The sequence below is a fragment of the Aphelocoma coerulescens genome, chromosome 6, assembly GCF_041296385.1.
Source record: "Aphelocoma coerulescens isolate FSJ_1873_10779 chromosome 6, UR_Acoe_1.0, whole genome shotgun sequence".
In the NCBI taxonomy this organism is placed as follows: domain Eukaryota; kingdom Metazoa; phylum Chordata; class Aves; order Passeriformes; family Corvidae; genus Aphelocoma; species Aphelocoma coerulescens.
In genome coordinates, this window is record NC_091020.1 from 29,477,831 (window position 1) to 29,498,602 (window position 20,772).

Here is a 20,772-nt window from a genome sequence, read left to right on the forward strand (position 1 = left end):
GCAGTGGTAATATTCCAGGTAAATGTAGCTATCCTTTTGTTGCACATTTTGGTTGCCCTGTGTTGGCTTTAGCCCTTGCATTTCTGGTGTATTTGTCTGCTGAATGAAATGCCCTGTAGTGTCACACATCTTTCATGGAAGCTATTGCTGACTGATAAATTGGTGAGTGACTGATCTGTCACTGGTGCTTCAGAATGCCTTTAAATGTGCAGCATCCCGACTTCTTTCTGTTATTTCGTAGATCTGTTTTATGTGAAATTGGTATAGATTTCTCATCTATACAAGATGGGAAATGTTCTCTTGCCATGCACTCTCTAATTCTTTTTAGGCTTTGATTATAACCCTGCCAACTAGAAAAAATATTACTGTGCTTATGAAAACCAATGTGCAATTTCAAATGACAGTATACAGCGTCAGCTACTCCCCTGCGTGTTCTGTTTAGAAGCTTGGAGTCTAGGTGTGACAAACCTGTGGTGCCTGAGCAGGCTGCACAAATTGTTCTGGCTTCCTCTCATCACTGAGGCTTTCTCAGCAGTGAGTGAGGAGTGGGGTGCAGTGCAGGCACCTCTGTGACTAATGAGTGCTTAGCCAGGTTGACTCATCTGGATTGTGGTTATTTGACAGAATCACTGTTAGTCACAGAGGAAAACTGCTGATGAATACATGGCTTTATATGAAAGAGAACAATGCCCTTGATTGGGCAAGGGGTTACCTGAAAGTGGTACTGCTTATCTTTGTTAGTTATGGGATTTGGTATTTGATAACACTTGGAAAGAAAAATAATACAGAAAAGTTCTTGGTGTGACTCAAGAAACTTAAAGTAATTCCCTCTGTCTTGCTATGTATTTATTTTAAATAGAATAACCCCTTATCTTTCCATTTTCTATGAACATTATTGCAAAACAATGTCGTGCTCTTATTTATTTACTTTTTTTTCCAACAAGTGAAATGGCTGTTTCAAAGGCTATCTACTCTTCCAAAAGGAACTACTTACCAAAAAATTATCAGCCTAGGAGACAAAGGAAATTGCTTGTGCTTTACTAGTACCAAAGGGCTGATCTAATAAAAACAACTCTTGTAAGTCACCTCCATTGCACTATACAACCACTAAGAAGGCAATGGTCATGACTGCAAATAAGTACTTGTAATATTTCACACTTCTTCCAGGAAAAGAAATCTTCTCTGGATTGCTAAATAAGACTTTACTTCTGTATATAAATCATATGACAGCACTGAAATGATTTTGATTGGAATCTTATGTATGAAAAAACCCCCACAAAAACCAGACAAACAAAGCTTTTCTTATTCAGTGATACCTCCTATTCTTAATGATTCTCTTTCAACAATATAGTGAAAGAAATGAGTGTTTCTGAGGATGTATTTATATTTGTTATTATTTGTTGTTAAAGAGTGGGATGGTCTGTTTCCCCAGTGGAGTAAGGCCACCAGAGATGTGTGTTAAGGCCTGCCCATGATCGTAAAGGATGCAGAAAATGGAGTGGTGATGATACAGTGTGCTGAAGATACCAGGCTCTTTCAGAAAGCTTTTATGTTAATAGATTATTGGATTTAATCTGCTGTTTTATCACTGCATAGATTAATACAAAGTAATATATATGAATGGATGAAAAAGGTTCTCTTTCTACGTTCAAGAGATTTCTATATGTGATGAATATTGAGCTATTACCACTCAAAAAAAGGTTACAGCAGCTACTTCTGTTTCAAATGTCAGAATAGTAGTTGTTGAAAGAGCAAATAAAATCTTAAATTGGAACAGAGAATAAAATGGAAATAATATTGCTACTGTGCAGATTCATGGTTCACTTGTGTCTTGAATACAATGTGCTGATCTGTGTTGCATCTCAGCAGGCCCTAGGAGAATACAAAAGATATATTAGAAGCAGGGAGAAAGGATTTCTCAGGTTGGAAAAGGGGCAGAGGAGGGAAAGAAGGGAAATAAAACACAGATCATTACATTTTGAGTGGCATAAAACATGAACCCAAAGGCACAGCTGTGGACTGAAAGTGTCCCTGAGCTGCAAGTCATTGAAGGTGGTGTAATGCTGTGTGGAGAATCTGTAGGGATTTAAACTCCTTCCTGGGTAGTCACTGGAGACCACTGTGAAGAGACAGGGTACTGACTAGGAATAACAGAGGAGGAGGCTGACAGATATGCTTATTTAAATTTATATCTTAATTTGTCTTGATCTAGGAGAGTTTTCCCATGGCTGGTGTTGTCTTATTTCAGAAGTAAGTTGTAAGGCAATGGCAAAGCAAATAAGCAAAGCAAACCAAAATGCTCTTAAACAAAACTCCCTTACATTGGCTTGGATCCATTTAGTGTGAAGGATAATTTAAATTATTTGCTACTGAACTAGAAAAAATACAAGTGAATGCCTGGGGGAAGAAAGCAAATCAATGATATAGAATAATCAGAATTCAAGTTTTTATGAGCACAAACATTGTGATGAGAAATGCGAAGAGAGACTTGACTGTTTTCCCTACTCCCAATTTTCTTTCCAAACAGAAAGATTCTACTGGCATGTCAATGATTCATATTCTGTTGTGTTGTCTCTGGTTTATTCCAGCACTGTTTTTTTTCTTATAGGTTAACAGAACCTTCTGGATATTTAACAGATGGACCTATAAATTATAAATATAAAACTAAATGCACATGGTTAATTGAAGGATAGTAAGTATCTATTTTTATATCTTTAATTTTCTGAATGGTTTGGTACTGTGTGTTCTAGAGATCAAAAGAACCCACATAGAGACTGCATGAGGATACAATATGAACAGTTTGGTGTTTTGTTAGTTTGTTTTGGTTTTGTTTAAATATTATATAGAATTAAAAAAAAAAGGTAGCAGGATTTTCAGGATTGCTTAGAGTTGGCTGAATTCCATTCCCATTCAAATTGCTGGCAAAAATTAGGCTGACATCGGTATTTGGCCAGTGCTGCAGGCCCTCAAAACCCAGTGATAAATTTGTTGCACATTTGAGTACCTTTGTATAAGTTCCAAAAGTAGTTACAGAATCTCTTTTTTTAACTCATTACCTGACTTATCTTATTTAACTCATATCAGTGATAAATGAGGAATGGCCTCAAGTACAGAATGCTTATTCAGTTATGTGTTTCTCAAAAGCTAGTGCTTCTATAAAGTATTTTCTTTTGCATTCTACAGCTCCTCATGTACTTAATTTTAGAATAGTTTTGTGACTACAGTTTAGATGTCTCATGCCTGTTGCTAATTTTTCAGTTTATGCAGCACAGCAACACACAGACATGCCTGAAGATATGAGACACATAAATTAGTATGGCTAAGTGTTAATGGCACAAATTGGTTACATTTCAGGGGGATTTTTTTCCCCTCAGGATATGGGTCAGGGTTTTGCTGACTCTAGTTCAGAGTTCTACTAACATTCTAGAAGAAAATTAACTCCTTCTGTATTTCCATGCTGTCATAATCTCAATTACGTGGTCCATTGCTGCAGTTCAGGAATGATGTGTCTGATCTAACTTTGGTCTGCTTATATGCAGACAGTAATTTAAACAAAGCAACAGTGAAGATACAGGTAGTTTGCAAAATCATTTAAAATGAAGCTTTGATATCTAGATGGCAAGCCTGAATATGTTTCTGACCTATCTAGACTTCTCTTTTTACTCAGTCTAGCTCAGGAATATTTGCACTGCACTGTGCTAAAGTGGAAACACGCCTCAGGACTGCAGGCAAACTCTGCTTTGAAGCTGTTCCCCACTCCATTCCTCCTGTTCTCAGGAGATGGCAGAGTAGCCAGGGTAGCTGGAGGAATCAATGTGCTGCACAGTCTGGGGAGGAGTAAAGCAACCCAGGAACACCATGCAAAATGTCAGCACACAAGGAAGTCACATATGTGTATAATATTCAGCCTTAAAACATGAACAAAGAGCTCTCTCCAAAGGATCTGTCACAAAACCCCACATTTTCCAAACTGACAAGTTGCACTCAAGCCTGTCAGTAGTGAGGAGAACTAAAAGAAAATAATAATTGTATTTAATGGCATGTATATATATATGTATATAATGATTATATATATATATATATATATAAAATCATATATATAAAATTCTGTGATATATGAAAATTCCCCTTTCAGAAAGTTTACAGATCCATTTGGACCTCAGCCAACAACTGGTGACATTTCCCACTTGTGGGCAGAGGGGAGGAAGCAGTCACTTGCACTAATATCGGTTGCAATTTTAGATTTGTGTTTTAAGATTTTTAATTTTAATAATTAGTGTAATACTGGAAAGAGGATGTATAGGTGATTTTATCTTGACAGATTCTTTAAAGTTCATAGTCCTGATACTGTAAAGTAAAGCTAATATATTAATATGAGATATTTTAGTTGCTCTAAATTTGTGGTTCTGAACATTGATAAAATCTGGTGATTTTAAGTATTTTATTAACTTTAGGGATTATTAGTCTTGGACTGAATATGTTATTTTAAAATTTTCTAAGATAAAGGGAAACATTTGCTTGCCCTGGCTTTTGTTATTTAACACTTTGAAATGTTTATTTACTACGCAAAATGTTTTAATATAGTTATGTTGGCATGATCAATTCTACTGTGAGTTCTTTATCTTATGAGCTCAGTAATTCTGCAAATAATGTTGTACATCAATGTTCTTTTTTTTCAGCCCAAATGCGATACTAAGATTAAGATTTAATCACTTTGCCACAGAATGTAGTTGGGACCATATGTATGTATATGATGGAGATTCAATATATGCACCTTTAATAGCTGTATTTAGGTGAGTGTATTAATTAATCTTTAAATCCAAGTAGTCATGTATGGACATTTTTGGTTATTGGGGGGAAAAAAAGTAACAGAGGCTTTAATATGTTAATTGCTTGCTTTCTTATCTTAATATTGTGGGAACATGTATGTAAAGTTTTATTAGAATGCATTCATAAACATTGGAGTTTTGGTTAGATAATCATAGCATAAATCCATTTTTTGGATACTTACTGCTGACATGTCATGGAACGTTAATGCTTATACACAGGCATTTTCCTGGAAACCCCTGCCTTACCTTGCAGAGACATGGACAAGTTTTATACACATTTTATGACTTGTTTTTTAAAAAGAAGTTTTTAAATTATGAGTTATCTTGTTAAACTCTCTCTTTCCTTTTTTTCCCCCCAATTATGCCAAAGATTGCTTAAAAACACGTTTCTCCTTCTCTTTTCCAGTGGTCTGATAGTCCCTGAAGTGCGTGGAAATGAAACTGTTCCTGAAGTGGTTACTACATCTGGCTATGCATTGCTACACTTTTTCAGTGATGCTGCTTATAACCTAACGGGATTTAACATTTTTTATTCGTGAGTATTTTTGTACTAAGTAATTACCTTTGTTTTTTTCATAGCATAAGAATCATACTTAGTGATAAGTGTCTAAAACCAGGGACCTGGGCTTGTAATAAATTATTAAGGTATGAGTTAGGGCAAAAAACTCCTAGAGTATGGTTTTTTTGAGTGAAGTCACATGGCCATTCCCAGAGTATGTTTTTCCTATGCCATATGGAACTAGAATGTATCCTCTCCAGTGTTTATCCAACACATATACTTGTCATATGGACTAGAAGGGAGATTATATCTGCTGTCATATAAATTCCCTTCTCTAGGGAATCATCTAGGATCATCTGTTGCTTGATTTTTCTTGCTGATTGTACTATGGCTTTTGAAACTTTGCCGGCAATTCCACTTGGATTTTTGTGCCAGTCACACAATTTAATTGTTTAATTCAATTTCTTTTCTTCTTCTTGGGTATTTCCCCTCCTATTTTCCATCTCAGTCTGCACTCTGCCTTCATAAATCTTACCTGCACTGTCTTTTAGTTTCTCTGATGGCAAAGTCTAATCTGATATAAGCATGATTGCTTTTGTCCAGCCTCCTGTTCTGTGTCAGCATCTCTAAATATGCATCCAGCAGACCTGAGCCTTTTCCTTTTTATATGCACCAGTTTGCAACTTCTATCTCATTTGGGATGTGCATGTGACACAATGCAACACCTCTTCATATTGGATGCCTTGGTTCAAGAGGAAATTGGTTGGTCCTTTTGGACCTATTTCTTCATGTGACAGTTTTTCCATGGTTGAAGAGATGCTTGTTTCTTTCTCTCAATCCCTTCAGATTCTGAAATACCAGTTATTGGGGTGTGGTGGCCAGCTCTGCATTTCTTATGTAGAAGTACATGTAATATTTTTGTCATATTCTTTATTAGTTTAAAATTCCTATTAGTGTTTCTGACCACAGCTCTGCTCTTGGCACAGTACTTGTTTAATTGTCTGTGGGAAGATTATTGCTGTAATTTGCAGCAGATTGCCCACCTTTGACCAGATAATAAATAGCTATTCAAGGTTTGGGAAACCTCACTGTATGTATTGCATTGGAAATGGATGCCTAGAACACTGGGTATTTTTAATTTTTGTCAGTTGACATCAGTAAAATGCAATCACCTGGCAGACTTTCTATTGTAATTACATAAATTTTTCAGTTATCCCTGAAGCTTTTATTATGCTTTTTTTATTTGTCTTGGGAGAAAATGGCAATATGACTTGGCATTCTTAAGAAATGAGTGTATGTGCATTCTTTCATTACTTGGTAATGTGGTGTATGCTACATATGATTACCTAATTTTTTTCGTAGATTTAAAATAAATGAAAAAACTTGCCAGTGTTTCATTCCGTTACATGTATAACTCATGAAATTCTATGTACTCTGTTCTTCTGTGTCTTTTATTGCAGTGGATAGTTTAAATTTTTTTTTTAAATGAACCAACTGTAACAGTTTTTATGATAAAGAAGTGCCTACAATTACCTTTTATGGCTGCATTAACTTTGCTTCTGTCACTGGTCTATTGCACTCTGCTTCTGTTACCCTCTTCCTTATTTTTCAACTTCATCTTGATGGACTGCTTGTATTCCTTTATTTTGGGGAAGACAGAAACACAAAATCTGTGACTAAAGTGCCATTCCAGTAGCAAACAACTGTAATTACCCCAGAACAGTCTGAGTACATTTTCTGTTCCTTGGAGTCAGGCAACTTGCTTCCAATTCTACTGATTCAGTTCTTCTCATTTTCTTTGAATCCTTAATGAACCGGTTGGAGTGAGAAATGGTTTACTTTCAAACTAATATCTCCTTATGGAAAAACTTATCTGTTCACCTTCCTGCAGAACACTCTCCCTGTGAGGTTGGGGGAGAGGTTCCTCACAGAGGTAGCATGCAGCTGTTAATGCCATCAATGGATTTAGTGCCATAACACCAGACAAAACCCTCAGAAGATTTGCAGGTCAGACGTGGAGTTTCCTATTTTAGCAGTGTAACAGAATCAGTCCTTTGAGATGTGAGTCTCTAGAAGACAAAAATGTCTCCTGACTGTCCTACCACAACATCTTGTCAAAGGCTAGCCTTGAACAATTCTTTGCTAACTTTTAACAGTCCTTTCTTCATTCAGTAAGAGCAAGGAAGACTGTGAAGAGTATCCATCTCTCACATCTACAAGGAGTGGTCTGTATTATCATTAGAGGTTTTTAGAAACACTTTATTCTGAGTTTCAACCCAACCCTTTGCTGTAAGTCATCAAAAAAAGTTCCAAATCCTATTTGGACTTCATCAGGGACTTACTGCCTGAGTTCATGGAAACTCTTGGACCCACATACTTCCATGGCATGCATCTCCCCTAATCTCCAAGGAGTTGTCTGCATTTCTGGAACCACTTTGCTTAATTTTGCATTCCAGTTGCCTGTGATCTCAGTGTTTGGTGGGGTGTATCACAGAAATGCTCACTCCCGTAGCAGTCACAGACTTATTTCAGCCTAAGCTCTCCTGTTTTTTCATCTTGGACTGCAGAGTTAAGGTGGCTCTTTTAAGGATTCAAAGCATGAAGTGCTGCCTGTAAGTAGTTTCAGGATGTTAGCCATCTTGTATTTTTCCTTACTTGTTTTTCCCTCTTTTATTCTCCCCAGATGTTAGGCATACTGTTTATGGCATGGACCAAAGCTACTCAGGAAAAGTCTTTCATTGTATGCCTGTGGTGGAGAGTTTAATCTCAGTTACTTCCAGTGTGGTTGTTTCTAGAGATAACAAGCATTTGAAGGGACTGAGTGCTTATACTGGAATATAGGAGAAAAGTAGGTGGTGATCTGTTTCAGCAGGGCCTGTCCTTCTGCTTAATGTCAATACTTGTTGCAGTGCAAGGTATTTGTGATCTTGAGTGCATAACAGACTTTGTATGTAAGACTGGATGAGCACCTTTGAGCTCATTTGCCTGTAAAATCATCATTAAACTTGTGTTTTATCAGTACATGGAAATTCTTCAGGGTAAAACATACTTTATCTAACAAATACTGCTGGAGTACTGTCAGATGAAACCACTGTCATCAGCTCATGGATCATCATTTCTCTTATCTTATATATTTATGTTTTTCCAGAATTAACTCTTGCCCTAACAACTGCTCAGAACATGGCAAGTGCACAACCAGTCTGTCTGTACCGAGCCGGGTGTACTGTGAGTGTGACAAGTACTGGAAAGGAGAGGCCTGTGATATTCCATATTGTAAAGCCAACTGTGGGAGTCCAGATCATGGCTACTGTGACCTGACAGGAGAGAAGCTCTGTGTTTGCAATGACAGCTGGCAAGGTAAGCTTTTCTTAGTTTAGTGTCTAGGTAATTTGATTTTCTCCCCCCACTCCTTTTAATGCCACATCATTGAATCATATTGTTAGTGTTTCCTGCAGTAAGTATCCACTGTCTGGTTTTTGTTGGGTATTACTTGTATCAGCCTCTCAATGAAAAAGGAAGATGAACTGCTTTGTTATAATGGTACAAGGGTGTCTGTGTGGACTAATGGATGTACTGTAAGCATGTGCTGCACTTTTACTCCCCGTACCATATATCATTGCCTCTCAGTTATAAATGAGAAACAGATAAATTATTTAAGATCCTAAATGTTTAATTCACTTACTATAATTATGCTAAATGCTTGTGGATTTTTGTTTTTATCGTTTACCACTTCTGTTACAAGTGTCAATTGGCTTAGCTTGCTATGCATAGAAATTGCCATTCTTCCCTTAACAGAAATGTTAAAATCCCTCCAGATTACTTAGCTGATATGCCCTCTTCCCATGACTTCCTGCCTCTGTTCTGTTTTATTGCTGTTTCTTTTGGCATGTCAAAGGAAATGACTTTTTAACTCCTATTAGCTGTCACACATATTACTCCACAGTCATGATGAGATTTAATACATTCCTTGTCTTAATAATTAATGAGTTGTTCATTAAAAGGCAGCCAGTGTGCCCACAGAAGGGAAGTGTTTTAGCAATATGGTCACTGAATGGAAATAGCGTAGACTTATTTCAGAGTCTTTTAAAACCTTCCAGGACTGCAGTGCACAAAAAGATCCTGAAGGCTTAATCTCTGTCTAGAAGCTGTGAATAGAATTTGCAGCAAGGATATTACCCTTTTATTTGTGCATGGATTCCTTGCAATGTCAGATTGCTGAGTAAAAAATGGGGAAATGTCACAAATCTTTGGAAGTGCTTTTTAGGCTATACCTTCAGGTACGGTGCTATAAACTTAATTAGAAGTTTTGAGCACAAAATAAATGTAAAAATCTGACTTCCACTGCTAGTACCTTCCTTTCACCTAGCATTTCTGCACATACCAGATTCTCGCTTTTTCCTACAGAACATAGGATGCTATAATTTGCTTCATTGTTCCTTGGATTTTCACTGAACCTACATAGATTTAAATTATTATTTTTTTAAATTTTGTCACAGCTGAGCTGGCTTGGATGCATAATTGTTTTCCTTTACTAAATACCAAACTTTCCTTAAGCTCTCTGGGAGACTACTTTCTTCTCTGTTCTGTTTCTTGATTTGTTTATACCTATATTCTCTGTAGTTTCTACACTGATAGTATCTTCTGTGCAGTTTATTTGCAATGCTGGAATCATAAATTTTTCTCTTGCTGTCTGACAAGTTTTTCTTCTGTTTTGTAATTCAAGTGGCTGGAGGGTCTTGATCTGTATCCTTCAGGAGAGAATTTCATGTTTCATTTTTTATTACTATTTTCCTTTTATCTTTTTTTGAGTAACTTTAGTGGCTGTATTTAAAAAAAAAAAAATCACTGAACTGCAGCGATTTGGATGTATAATAATTAGAACCCATGATTCAGAACATAAATCCCAGAATTTCCTATTTTACTGCATGGAGTTTTTCTTTTACAAGGCTGACATCTTGTGGTTACTGTTGAAGGAGCAACTCTGAACAACGTTTCACATTTGAAACAAGTATTCTCAGAAAAGAGAACACTTTTGGGTATTCTTTGAGATGGAATAACTTTTTTCTGTAAAAAGTAGGCTCCTCTCATTATTAGATACATCTTGTGGAATGTCATACAAAGATCTTGTAGATACTTGCAACTGCCTGCTAGTTGTACAAATATAGAATAAAGTTTCAATAAAATCTTTCAGACTTTGAAGGCAAATAATTGACATGATTTTTATTTTTAACAGACTGTATTCTGTATTTCACAAAACATGCACTAGTTAAATGTATTGGCTTTTTAAAATCAAAGTATTTTTTAATCATGCTAGTAAGCTTAAATATTTCTGAGGTGGTTGGTGTCATGTAACAACAAAATTTAGTATTTATACAAAATCTGGTTAATTTAAAATACTTACCCAACATAAGGGAGGCTGAACTTTTCCTTAAGGATTATTTTCTTTGTGAGTTCTGTACCATATTACACTGTCCCATTCCTGGCTAATCTGTCTTGATATTATCTAACAGAATGTGTCAATGCCAGCTGATAAAATGCCATGGATGTAATTCAGGGAGGAAAAAAATATGCCTTCAAACTGCTGACTTGCTATCTTTCTTTTTGCTAGGCACATGTAAAAGAGAAATGGGGACTTGGCTGAGACCAAAGTGGTGGCTTGTGCACAATTTGACCTATTCAAGAATTTTAGAGAAAGATGCTTTTGCTGAATATGGTTTCACAGCCAGAAGATTCTCTTTGATACCAGGAACACTGTGTCTTGGATTGTTTCAGGCTGTAAAGGAGCAGAGAGATTTCCAAACAGTTAAAAACTTCTGTGACAGGTGAAAAAAATCAGGATGACTGGAAGGATAGGAAACAGTTCCACATTTTTAAGAGGGTTAAGTGGACTATCTTTGAAAGTGCTGAAAACATTGCTAACTACTGGGTGTAGGCAGGGCAAAAAAAGGGTTGAACTCTCTCATGAATTTAAGAGTAACTTTATTGATACTTTGGTCATTGAACATCAGCTCTGCAAGCAAAAGGGGAACCTATTAGGGAGGAATTATAGGGTTTGTTTAAATTATTCCATAAGAGGATCAGTAGGGCACCTTCAAAGCAAATCTGATCCTTCATGTTTATTTGTGTTTTGGATTGCATTGTGAGATGGTTTGCAAACAGAGAAAATACATTCCTTTTAGGAGTAACTACACCAAAAGATGGGCTCTAGGGTTGCAGATAATGCACACCAGCCACAAACAGGCATTCAGCCCTAATCCAAAGTTAAAACACCAATAAAATTGCTGGAACATGTATAGTTAGTTGGTTCTCCCTACAGATCTGCTCCTAGCAGGCAGAGATGTAGCAGAAGACCAGATTCTGAAGTTAAACTAATTAACTTCGAAATAAGTCCATTAGCAATTCAGGCAGCTTGAATTTTATAACATCTCTCTAGGGACAAATGAGCCTTTATGTAAGGAGAAGAGTAAACAATGAAAGTATAAAAGGAGTGACTACTGCAGTGTAAAATCAGTATTTTGCTTGCTTGGTACTGTGGCATTTATTGTAACAGCATCTTGAGTATGGCCAGAACGACTGTCAATGAGTGTCTATGCTCAACTTAGGTTATCCTGAAAGGACTCACTGGAGTTGGGTTCATTCCCACTGCTTCAGTGAAAGGCTTTGATGTCAAACTCTCTTGTTTGGCCTGCCTTATTCCTCAATGCTGAGATTTGGCAAAGCTGTACTCTGTGGTGCTGGTTTATTGAAACTGATGGAGAAGGTTTGAGATGAGGCTCCGGCAGCAGCAGTTGAAATGCAGCACTAGAAAGAGCTTGGGCCAAATGCCTAGAGGTCTGAAATCTGAGATTTTGGCCCGTTGTGCCTGGATGTTCTTGAACAGAAAGCACACAAGTCTGTGTCTCCAGCGATGAGGACCTGTGATGTAACATTTGCTTTGGACAGACCTGTTTGTGGAAGGAAAAAGCAAATAGAAGCAGGTTTCTTATAACTGTTCTGCCCTGTGATAATGCCCTCTTTGTCTCAGTTTTACTTTTCAGGTCATCTCCCACCCAAGTATCAATTCAGAAAGGAGAAACTGGAGTTTTACAATCTGGGAAATGTACTCTTAAATATATGTGCATTTATACTGTATATGCACAAAAAGACACATACTCAAGGAATCCTTTCCTCCCCCAATTTTAAGTTAAGATCCAATTTCTGCATTCCATATTTGTAGATTTTTAAATGTTGATCATAGAAATGACAGTTGTCTAAGAAAAGTTTACATCTATAGAACTGGTAGGAAGGAACTGTCTTGTAATGAATGGTTATTTCATATATACTGGAAATGTTCTTCAGATGGAATTAACAATTTGGCAAGCATCCTTGGAGGACTGTGCAATTTGTAAACAAAATATAGCTATCATAATTAGAAATTTAGTGTCTGAAAACTGTGTGAGAAAAATCAAGTGTCCTTATTGGAAGAGGAAGAACATCACAGGTAAATGAAAAGCCAGCTTCAGTTTTAAATACCTTTATGGTGCCATTTGACAATTAGTGAAATCAAGTTTAGCAGAATTTATTTGATGTGTTTCACTAAATGGCTGCATTAAAGGGGTTGATAATGCTCTGTAGGTCTAATTAGGATGAGATTTAGGAAGGGATTCCCCTGCTATTTGCGAGTTTTAATGAGAAATATAATGCATTTAAAGTAAATCTGTGATCTTCTTAGTATTTATTTAAAATGCATACACTTAAATGTAGTAACATAGAACATGCAAACACTTGATTAAAATAATGATCTGAAGCAATGCTCTGTCCTGCATACAAGAAGGAGATAGTGCTGATCTCCCTGCTAAGGTAAGATACTAAATCTAGTTTATTATCTGTAGCACCTTCATTTAAGATTAGGAAGAAAGTGATTCATGGAGATCAAAACCTGTTAGCTTCATTTCAACACCCTGTAGAGTTCTAAACCATAACTGGAGGAAAGAAATAATTAAACATATATTGTGATTAATAACAAAACAGTTGAAATCTGAATTTATCACTGCAGTTCATATGAAGATAGTCTGTAAGAAAATTGACATGAAAATGCAATATATTTTACCTGAACCTCAGCATTTGATGACAGGGAATCACTGAAACTGAGGAGTGCAGTGCATATATAAGGAAATCGTAAGGGGAACTCAGCTGCTTCATCATGAAATGTGAGTGGGTGTGCTGAACAGCTATGGAAAGATATCAGTGCTCCTTAAAGGCTGATCTTGGGACTGATATTGTTACATAATTTTTATAATTTACCTTATAATGCTGGTAATGAAGTCTGGTAATACAAAGGTGGAAGCTACTTTAAATAGGAAGGAGAACCAGAATATCCTGCAAAAAAGTAATGTGTAGGATGTAATTACTTCAGTATAAATTGTAAATTAATACATTTAGAGACTAAGAGTATTAACAATTTGTTTTATAATCTTGGATTGAAATGTGGAAAGTGACATGGGAGAAAACTTGCTTGTCTATCTCAATTAGAACATGAAATAATTAACATTATTAATTTTATATACCCTGCAAACTCTAAAGTGCCAAGTGCATTGGTAGGATGATCAGTCACAGAAACTCCAGTTAAATATATGAAAGCATTAGTAGAATGCTTCATGTTTTGTTACTACAGTTTTATGAATACAAATAGACACAGACTCAGGGGGAGAACCATTAGGACGGTCAGGGCTGTGGAAGGCACTAACAGAGCATGGCTTGTTTAAATGAGTAAAAATCAAGGCTGGGAGGGAAGAGTATTGCTGTTTATAAACATTTGTGGGGCATATAGACAGACCACGTCTTTAAGTACAACACTGGTAGAAGAAAAATTGGGATAAACTGGCCATCAAGACATCATTTGGGAATTGGAAGGAAGCTTTTGTCTTAGAGCTGTGAAGTTTTTGAGAAGAGATACTGGAGCTTGGTACTTTGCTGCCATTAGCATGGAGTCTCAAAATCTCTAGCCCAATGGGTGTTGTCAGTTACAGCTGATCTGAAAAGTTCTTGTTTCTTTTAGAGAGTGAGAAGCAAAACCTGTTTTTGTTTAAGGTGACAAATCTCATGCAGTGTCAACCAGATGCTGTACTTGTTCTTGTCACGAAGGACTAGGAAAGCTTTCCCTGCAATATGCTTGTGGTAAACACTGCCATGACATTTGGCCTTATTTTCTGAACCAGCCTTGTTGATCTTGAGTGTGGGATCTGGAGCTGAGCAGTTCAAGGGTGCTGTGGAGCAGTACCCACCCATGGCAGGCAGTGCAGCCCTTCTGGCTCCCCTGCTGACTGACCCTGCACATTCCCCATGGCCAGAACGCCCTTGGATGATCCATTCTTCCTGCCTGAGTAACAGCACCCAGGTGGCGTTTCAAGAACTGTATCAGCTTGTGTGCATTAGGATTTCTCTGTCTTTCCTGAGGAGCCTGAGTCCTGGCACAACTTGCTGCCCTGCTGCTTTAGCTGGACACTTCACCAGGATCTCTCTGCCTGCTACTGAGTCTCATTTGCAGCAAGACTATTTGCAGGGTAGGAGGAATAATTACATCCAGTACAGATGTTGCAGAACTGTGCAGGGGCAGTGTAGGGATACAGGCATACACCTACTGTTGGAATTAGTGAGCCATTCCAGCACAATTGGTCTGACTATAGGACTGGTTTTAACCACTGAGTTGCGGTAGTTGAAAAATTATGTTAAAGTAATAATTCTCAACTCAAATGATCAGACAAACAAATCCAGAATAAACAGCAAATACTTTAAAAATCGCTTTGAGTAGATTGTATGAAGAGCACTGTGAAATTTATATTCAACACGTCAATACTTCTGTTTTTTCTCCTGTGATCCCAAAGGAAAAGATTTGGTTTGAAGACAGTAGATGATGTTTAGTCATTAAGTAGAAATTGATCTTATGACTTAAACTACTGGAACAGGTTGTTACTTTGGCTTTTCATGAAACTCCTCAATAAATAGAGATTAGATTCTTTCTCTCGTGTGATGGGAATAAATCACTTTTTTAAACCTATAGAATTTTTTCCTACCTTAGAGGATAATGTAATTGACTTCCAGTTCAGGTTTATAAAGTTGTTTGCTGTTTTTAAAACCTTCCCTCCCCTCTTCCCCCCCCCCCCCCCCCCAGTGGATTGACTGACACATTAGGAAGATAAGAAAGAAATTCAATTTTAAATGAATGGAGAAAAATCATATTTGCATAAAACATAAGAAAACATATTTTTCATTATCTTTGTTCTGCAGCTGTAGTGCTCTTTGTTGCACAGAAGGCACATATTTAGTGAATGTGATGTTTCTGAAGAGAATATGTATTTTTGCTGAAATAATGGTATATGTATTCAAGTAGGAAAATCTATAAATGATATTTATAGAAGTCCTACCTTTATCTTGCTTTTATAAAGTAATAGCCATACAAGAATTTGCTTTTTAAATGATGTTTTGGTAGAGGCCAGTATTATTCGACCGTTTTGCATTTTTGCAGCTATATATTCAATATTTGTACCGATTGATACATAACGTGGTACGGCCTTGCCCGTGGCAGCGGGGTTGGAGCTAAACGATCTTTAAGGCTCCCTCCAACCCGAGGCTTTCTGTGACTCTGTGACACACGTGGCATTTCTGCTTTCTCTCTCACCTTTCTTGTCATTCCGTTTTCACAAGGCACGGAGGCTGCAAGAGGGTTATCTGTCATTCTTTCCATCACTGATCTCGTTAAGATTTTTACGTTCTTGACTAAGTATTCGGCGGTTTTCCCGTGTTGATCTTATTGCAGTCGGTGCCAGGTAGCTCGGTCTGGGCGTGCCGCAGGAATTCCGGCTTCGCTCGCCGCTCGCCACCAGGGGTCACTGCTGGCCGCGACATCCCAGTGCCCGAAGGCTCGCGGTGACCGCGGCAGAGATGCGGCTTCTCTTTCTGACCTGCAGGCGCCGTTTCAATAATTTTAAGCTCTTCCCTGATCAAAGAATACTTAATCAATTGTTTATTTTAAAGCCCTTTTATATTCAAATTAAGGGTTTCCTCCAGTGATTTACCAAATAATGATTTTGCTGAGGTTACAACTCTATTACAGTATCAATTATTAATGCTTAAGAAATAATATTCTGAATTGTTCATACTCTCATTAGACCTCATTCAAATACCATTAATCTTTTCTGAGTAGAAGGTATAATGAACTATGGGAATTGAGTGTCTCCATCGTTTAGTGAATGGAAGGTAATTTGGATACAAGTGGCCATCATTCTTCTATAGTGTACTAGGAGAAGCTGACAGCTGGTTATGTACAGTTTGGATGCCTGGTTGTTGTGTATGGCAAGTAACTGTAGCAAGTTGTCCCCAAAATGACAATAAACATTGGAAAAACATGATCTCCCTGCGCTCCCATTCCCCCAAGATAATGTGTTAAAATTATTATAAACTTGATGTACATTACTTATTTAGCTTAGTAAGCTTCTGCAGCTCTGTCTTCTAACATTATGTCTGGTCTCTCTTGACACATGTAAATCTCTGTATCCAGAGCATCCTTTGCCAGGGGAGTATCCTTGCCAAAGAGATCTGATACTTTTTTGCATGAAGAACTGTCTCCTCTTGTTTGCTTTGTACATGGCTTCTTCAAGCTGTGTTTCATAAACCTCAGCTCTTTATATTCCGAGAGGCTGTGGACTCTTTATGTCCACCCTCTCTTTATCACTTATTTTACAGACATTTATCATTCACTTCCAAGTTTTCTTTTTTCCAAGTGAAAAAGTCACTAGTTCAAAGGAATTCAGTGGTTTCTGTAATTGGAACATCCTTATTACTCTCCTGTAAACAGTCTCCATCACTAATCTCTTCTTTTTCAGTAGGGCACAGTTTTCTAAGGTTACACAAGCCACAGATTTATGCAGTGGGATAACAGTATTCTCTTTTCTGACATGATTCTTTATTTTGACCATTGCTGAGTGGTGATGTAATATTGTCATGAGCTATCCTGAGATGATCTTAAAATGTACCTTACTTAGTTTTCAATTTACCTGTGTTGAATTTTGTGTATTGTTTTATTCAGTCACATATGTATATATATTCAGGTTTTAAATAAGATCTAGAGCATAAACAGATGATGAAGAGATCACGTTTTTGTTATTACAGAACAAATAAAAAAATAAATTTTTCTCTTTGTGATTGTAATAGTCCTAGAAGTAAAAAAAAATTACACATTTTTACTGGCTTTTCCTTATTTGACAAAAAAAAAATATCTAGTTGTGTTTTGTCCACAGGTAACATAGAGTACTAAAAGTTTTAGACCTAATGACAGGTCATTTAAAAATGTGATGCTTTGTGCCTTTCTGTCAATTTGTGACTCATACAGTCTGTTTTCTGAGAAGAATGCAGAAATGAATTATTATTTGAGCTAATCTAATGCTTTCAATTAGATTGACATCCCCTGTTGTCAATTTTTTCATTGAGCATCTGTTAAACATAAAAGTGTACACCATATTTTATCAGAATGAGCAATCCTGACATCTGTAATTAAGCCTCCCCTGTTTCTGCTTTACTGGCTTTAATATCCCCATCTAACAGATTGTACAAACTGCACATTTGTTTACAAAACAGGTCCAGATTGTTCTTTGAACGTCCCTTCCACGGAGTCTTACTGGGTTCTGCCCAACGTGAAGCCCTTCAGCCCCTCTGTGGGCCGTGCTTCCCACAAGGCCATCCTGCACGGGAAGTTTATGTGGGTGATTGGTGGATACACCTTTAACTACAGTTCCTTCCAAATGGTGTTGAAGTAAGTGATTTCTCCTTTGTCACGTCCTTTCTGGTGGGGCTTAGGGAAGACAGATCCTACCAGGGAGGGAGCTTCTATCTTCTAATTTAGCTGAAAGGTTTATATCTCTTTTAGATTTTTTATTAATGGTCTTATTTTGTGCTTGTAATTTTCTTATGATTATAGAAAGTGAAAATATGGGCAATTTCAAACTGTATGTGATATTAATATGTACTTCAGTTTTGCAAAAAACTGCAAAACATAAGGAGGTTTGTGGTGAAATTCACTGCTGATGTGTCCACACATTACATTTTGAAAGCCATGTGTATTATTGATGTTAATTTATGATTATAGGAGACTTGTATTTAGGGCTTGCACTTTGCCTGCTGCTGCCATGCCAGTAAGGGTCAGGCAGGTCACCTGTATTCCACTTTTTTGTACTTGTGGCAGTTTGTGTGTGTGTGTATTTGACCACCTATTGAAAACTAAGTTGAAGCAGCTGTAAATAGTACCTAGGTGATTTGGGTGGTAATTTTATATGTACAGTCCCTAAATGTGGCAAATGCAAGTGTTAGGATATATTTATTAGCATATCATTAGCATGTTTACTTCTCCTGTTGTTGTCTACCTGTTGCTTTCTTCCACATGTTTGCAATCATCCAAACAAATCCCGTCATCTTCTGGATTTTTCTTTTCTACCTTGGTCGTTTATTTTTTACCTCTCCTATCTAATAGTGTGTGTTGATTAATTAATTAAAATATAATGGAAATTAAAATCAACCATATAGTTAAGAATGTGCCCAACAGTAAATCTTCAAAGTAGTGCAAAAGCATGTGGCATGAGCAGTGTAGTGGGGTGCGGTTTTTTACATGGCTAACAACAGATCAAGTCTTGTGATTTTTGTTAATTACTCCTATTTTCTGAGATTTTTGATGGGTCCCTTAAAGAGCTGCTCCTGTTTTGCTTGAGGAGTGTTTAGTGCATTATCTCAAGTTAGTGCACTGTTGGATAGTTCAAAGTAACGGCAGTGAAGTTATTGCTGCTAACAAATTACCACGTCAGATAAACAGGGACTGATCAAGTTTGCCAAACAGGAGTTAGTTTGAACGTACAAGCCCCTCTATTTCCTCTGCAGGTTGAAAATGTTTCCTTTTCTATTTCTCTTCCAGCTACAATTTGGAAAGCAGTATATGGAATGTAGTACCTGTATCCAAAGGGCCACTCCAGAGATATGGACACACTCTTGCTTTGTATCAGGTTTGGACTCTTCAGTGTTCTGTGTAATGAATTGCTTTGTGTGTGCTGTTAGTGATCTTAAAATGAGTCACCACACACAGAGACTTTTGAGGATAATTTAATTTCTAAGTATTTTGTATTAATGTTTTCTTCAGTACTTAGGTGTTTTGCATGGTTTTTGGAACAGAGATTATACAATAGTTCAGTCACTTTGATCACCGTAAACCTTCTGAGCTAAACCTGCCAATAAAAGGCAGGGGTGTGTGTGAGATAAAACTGGGGCTGTGGGTAGTGCTCTTGCTCACCAGGTACCATCCCCAGGGGCTGAACCCTGCAGGCAGAGCCAAGTGCTGGTAGCAGGGTCCTTTGGCAGCCCCATGGCAAGTGATGGCCCAGGTCTGGAAACTGTTCAGGGAATCCAGCCAAGAGCACAAGGAGTCAGGACTGGAGAGAAGGCTCCAACATATGCCTGAGGGATCTATCGGTGAGACAAGCTACAGAGGATGACAGACTTGTTAACTCTGACAGAGAAATACAGAATTTGTATCGCAAATTTTCATTTGTTTGCATAAAGCAACCCCAGCAGGGAAGGAGAAAAAGGATTGTATCAAGTCAGACCAGTGTTCATCTCGCCTGGTAACACCTCTTGAATAATGGGTAACAGTGAATGCCTAGGGAAGAATATAAGATAAAATGACAGGACCTTACAGAAGCTTCCTCAGAATACTGTCCTACTTTGCAGCTGGGATTTCCTAAAATAGGATAGTACTTTTGTGGAAAAATATGAACCTATGTTATTTATTTATTTTTATTTTTTCAATTTTTGGACCATATATTTATGTTAACATTGACATCATCCTGTGCCCAAGAATTCCAGAATATTTTTTTAAGAAATAAAACCTTTTCAGAAACTGGTATAGTTGGTTTAATTTTGATAATCCCCACTTATTCTCCATTTATTTTCTCATACTACTCACGATTTTCTGTAAGGCCATCACATCCTCTACCATTTCTTTTTCACACTGAAAATGCCTTGTATTTTTAGTAATCCTCTATAAGGAAGAGATTTCATACCTTGGATAACATTGTGCCATTGCCTTTACTTCTTCTAATTCTGTTCTATCCCTTCTGAGAAAGGAGGAATCACAGTCTTTAGTGTGTTCTTACCTCAGAGATTGATGTCATTGGGAATTAAGGGTCTAATTTGTTCCTATTAATTCTTTAGGGTATTTTAGCTTTTTGAAAATCTGCTCTTAGCTTTGAATTGGTGTTTTCCCAGAACTGTTACAACCTCAAGATCTCATTCTAGGCAATTCAAAATCCATCCGATATGCTCAGACTTTAAATTGTTTTTTACGCAGAAGCGTCTTTTCATCCTTATACGTGTGAACATTTATTTACCCTTTCATTTTTTCTTGTATTGCACATGCAGTATTAGGAG

General features: G+C 37.2%; 1 protein-coding gene across 15 annotated transcripts in view; it reads left to right on the forward strand.

The window, feature by feature from the left end:
* ATRNL1 (attractin like 1) overlaps nt 1-20,772 on the forward strand; it is a 440,837-nt gene that overhangs the window by 36,042 nt on the left and 384,023 nt on the right. For all 15 annotated transcript variants that reach the window (XM_069020110.1, XM_069020095.1, XM_069020098.1 and 12 more), the window contains exons 2-7: nt 2,609-2,692; nt 4,680-4,793; nt 5,236-5,364; nt 8,477-8,685; nt 17,941-18,115; nt 19,265-19,352. In XM_069020110.1, the coding sequence (XP_068876211.1) occupies nt 2,609-2,692; nt 4,680-4,793; nt 5,236-5,364; nt 8,477-8,685; nt 17,941-18,115; nt 19,265-19,352 (799 nt within the window). The remainder of the gene's footprint in view (nt 1-2,608; nt 2,693-4,679; nt 4,794-5,235; nt 5,365-8,476; nt 8,686-17,940; nt 18,116-19,264; nt 19,353-20,772) is intronic.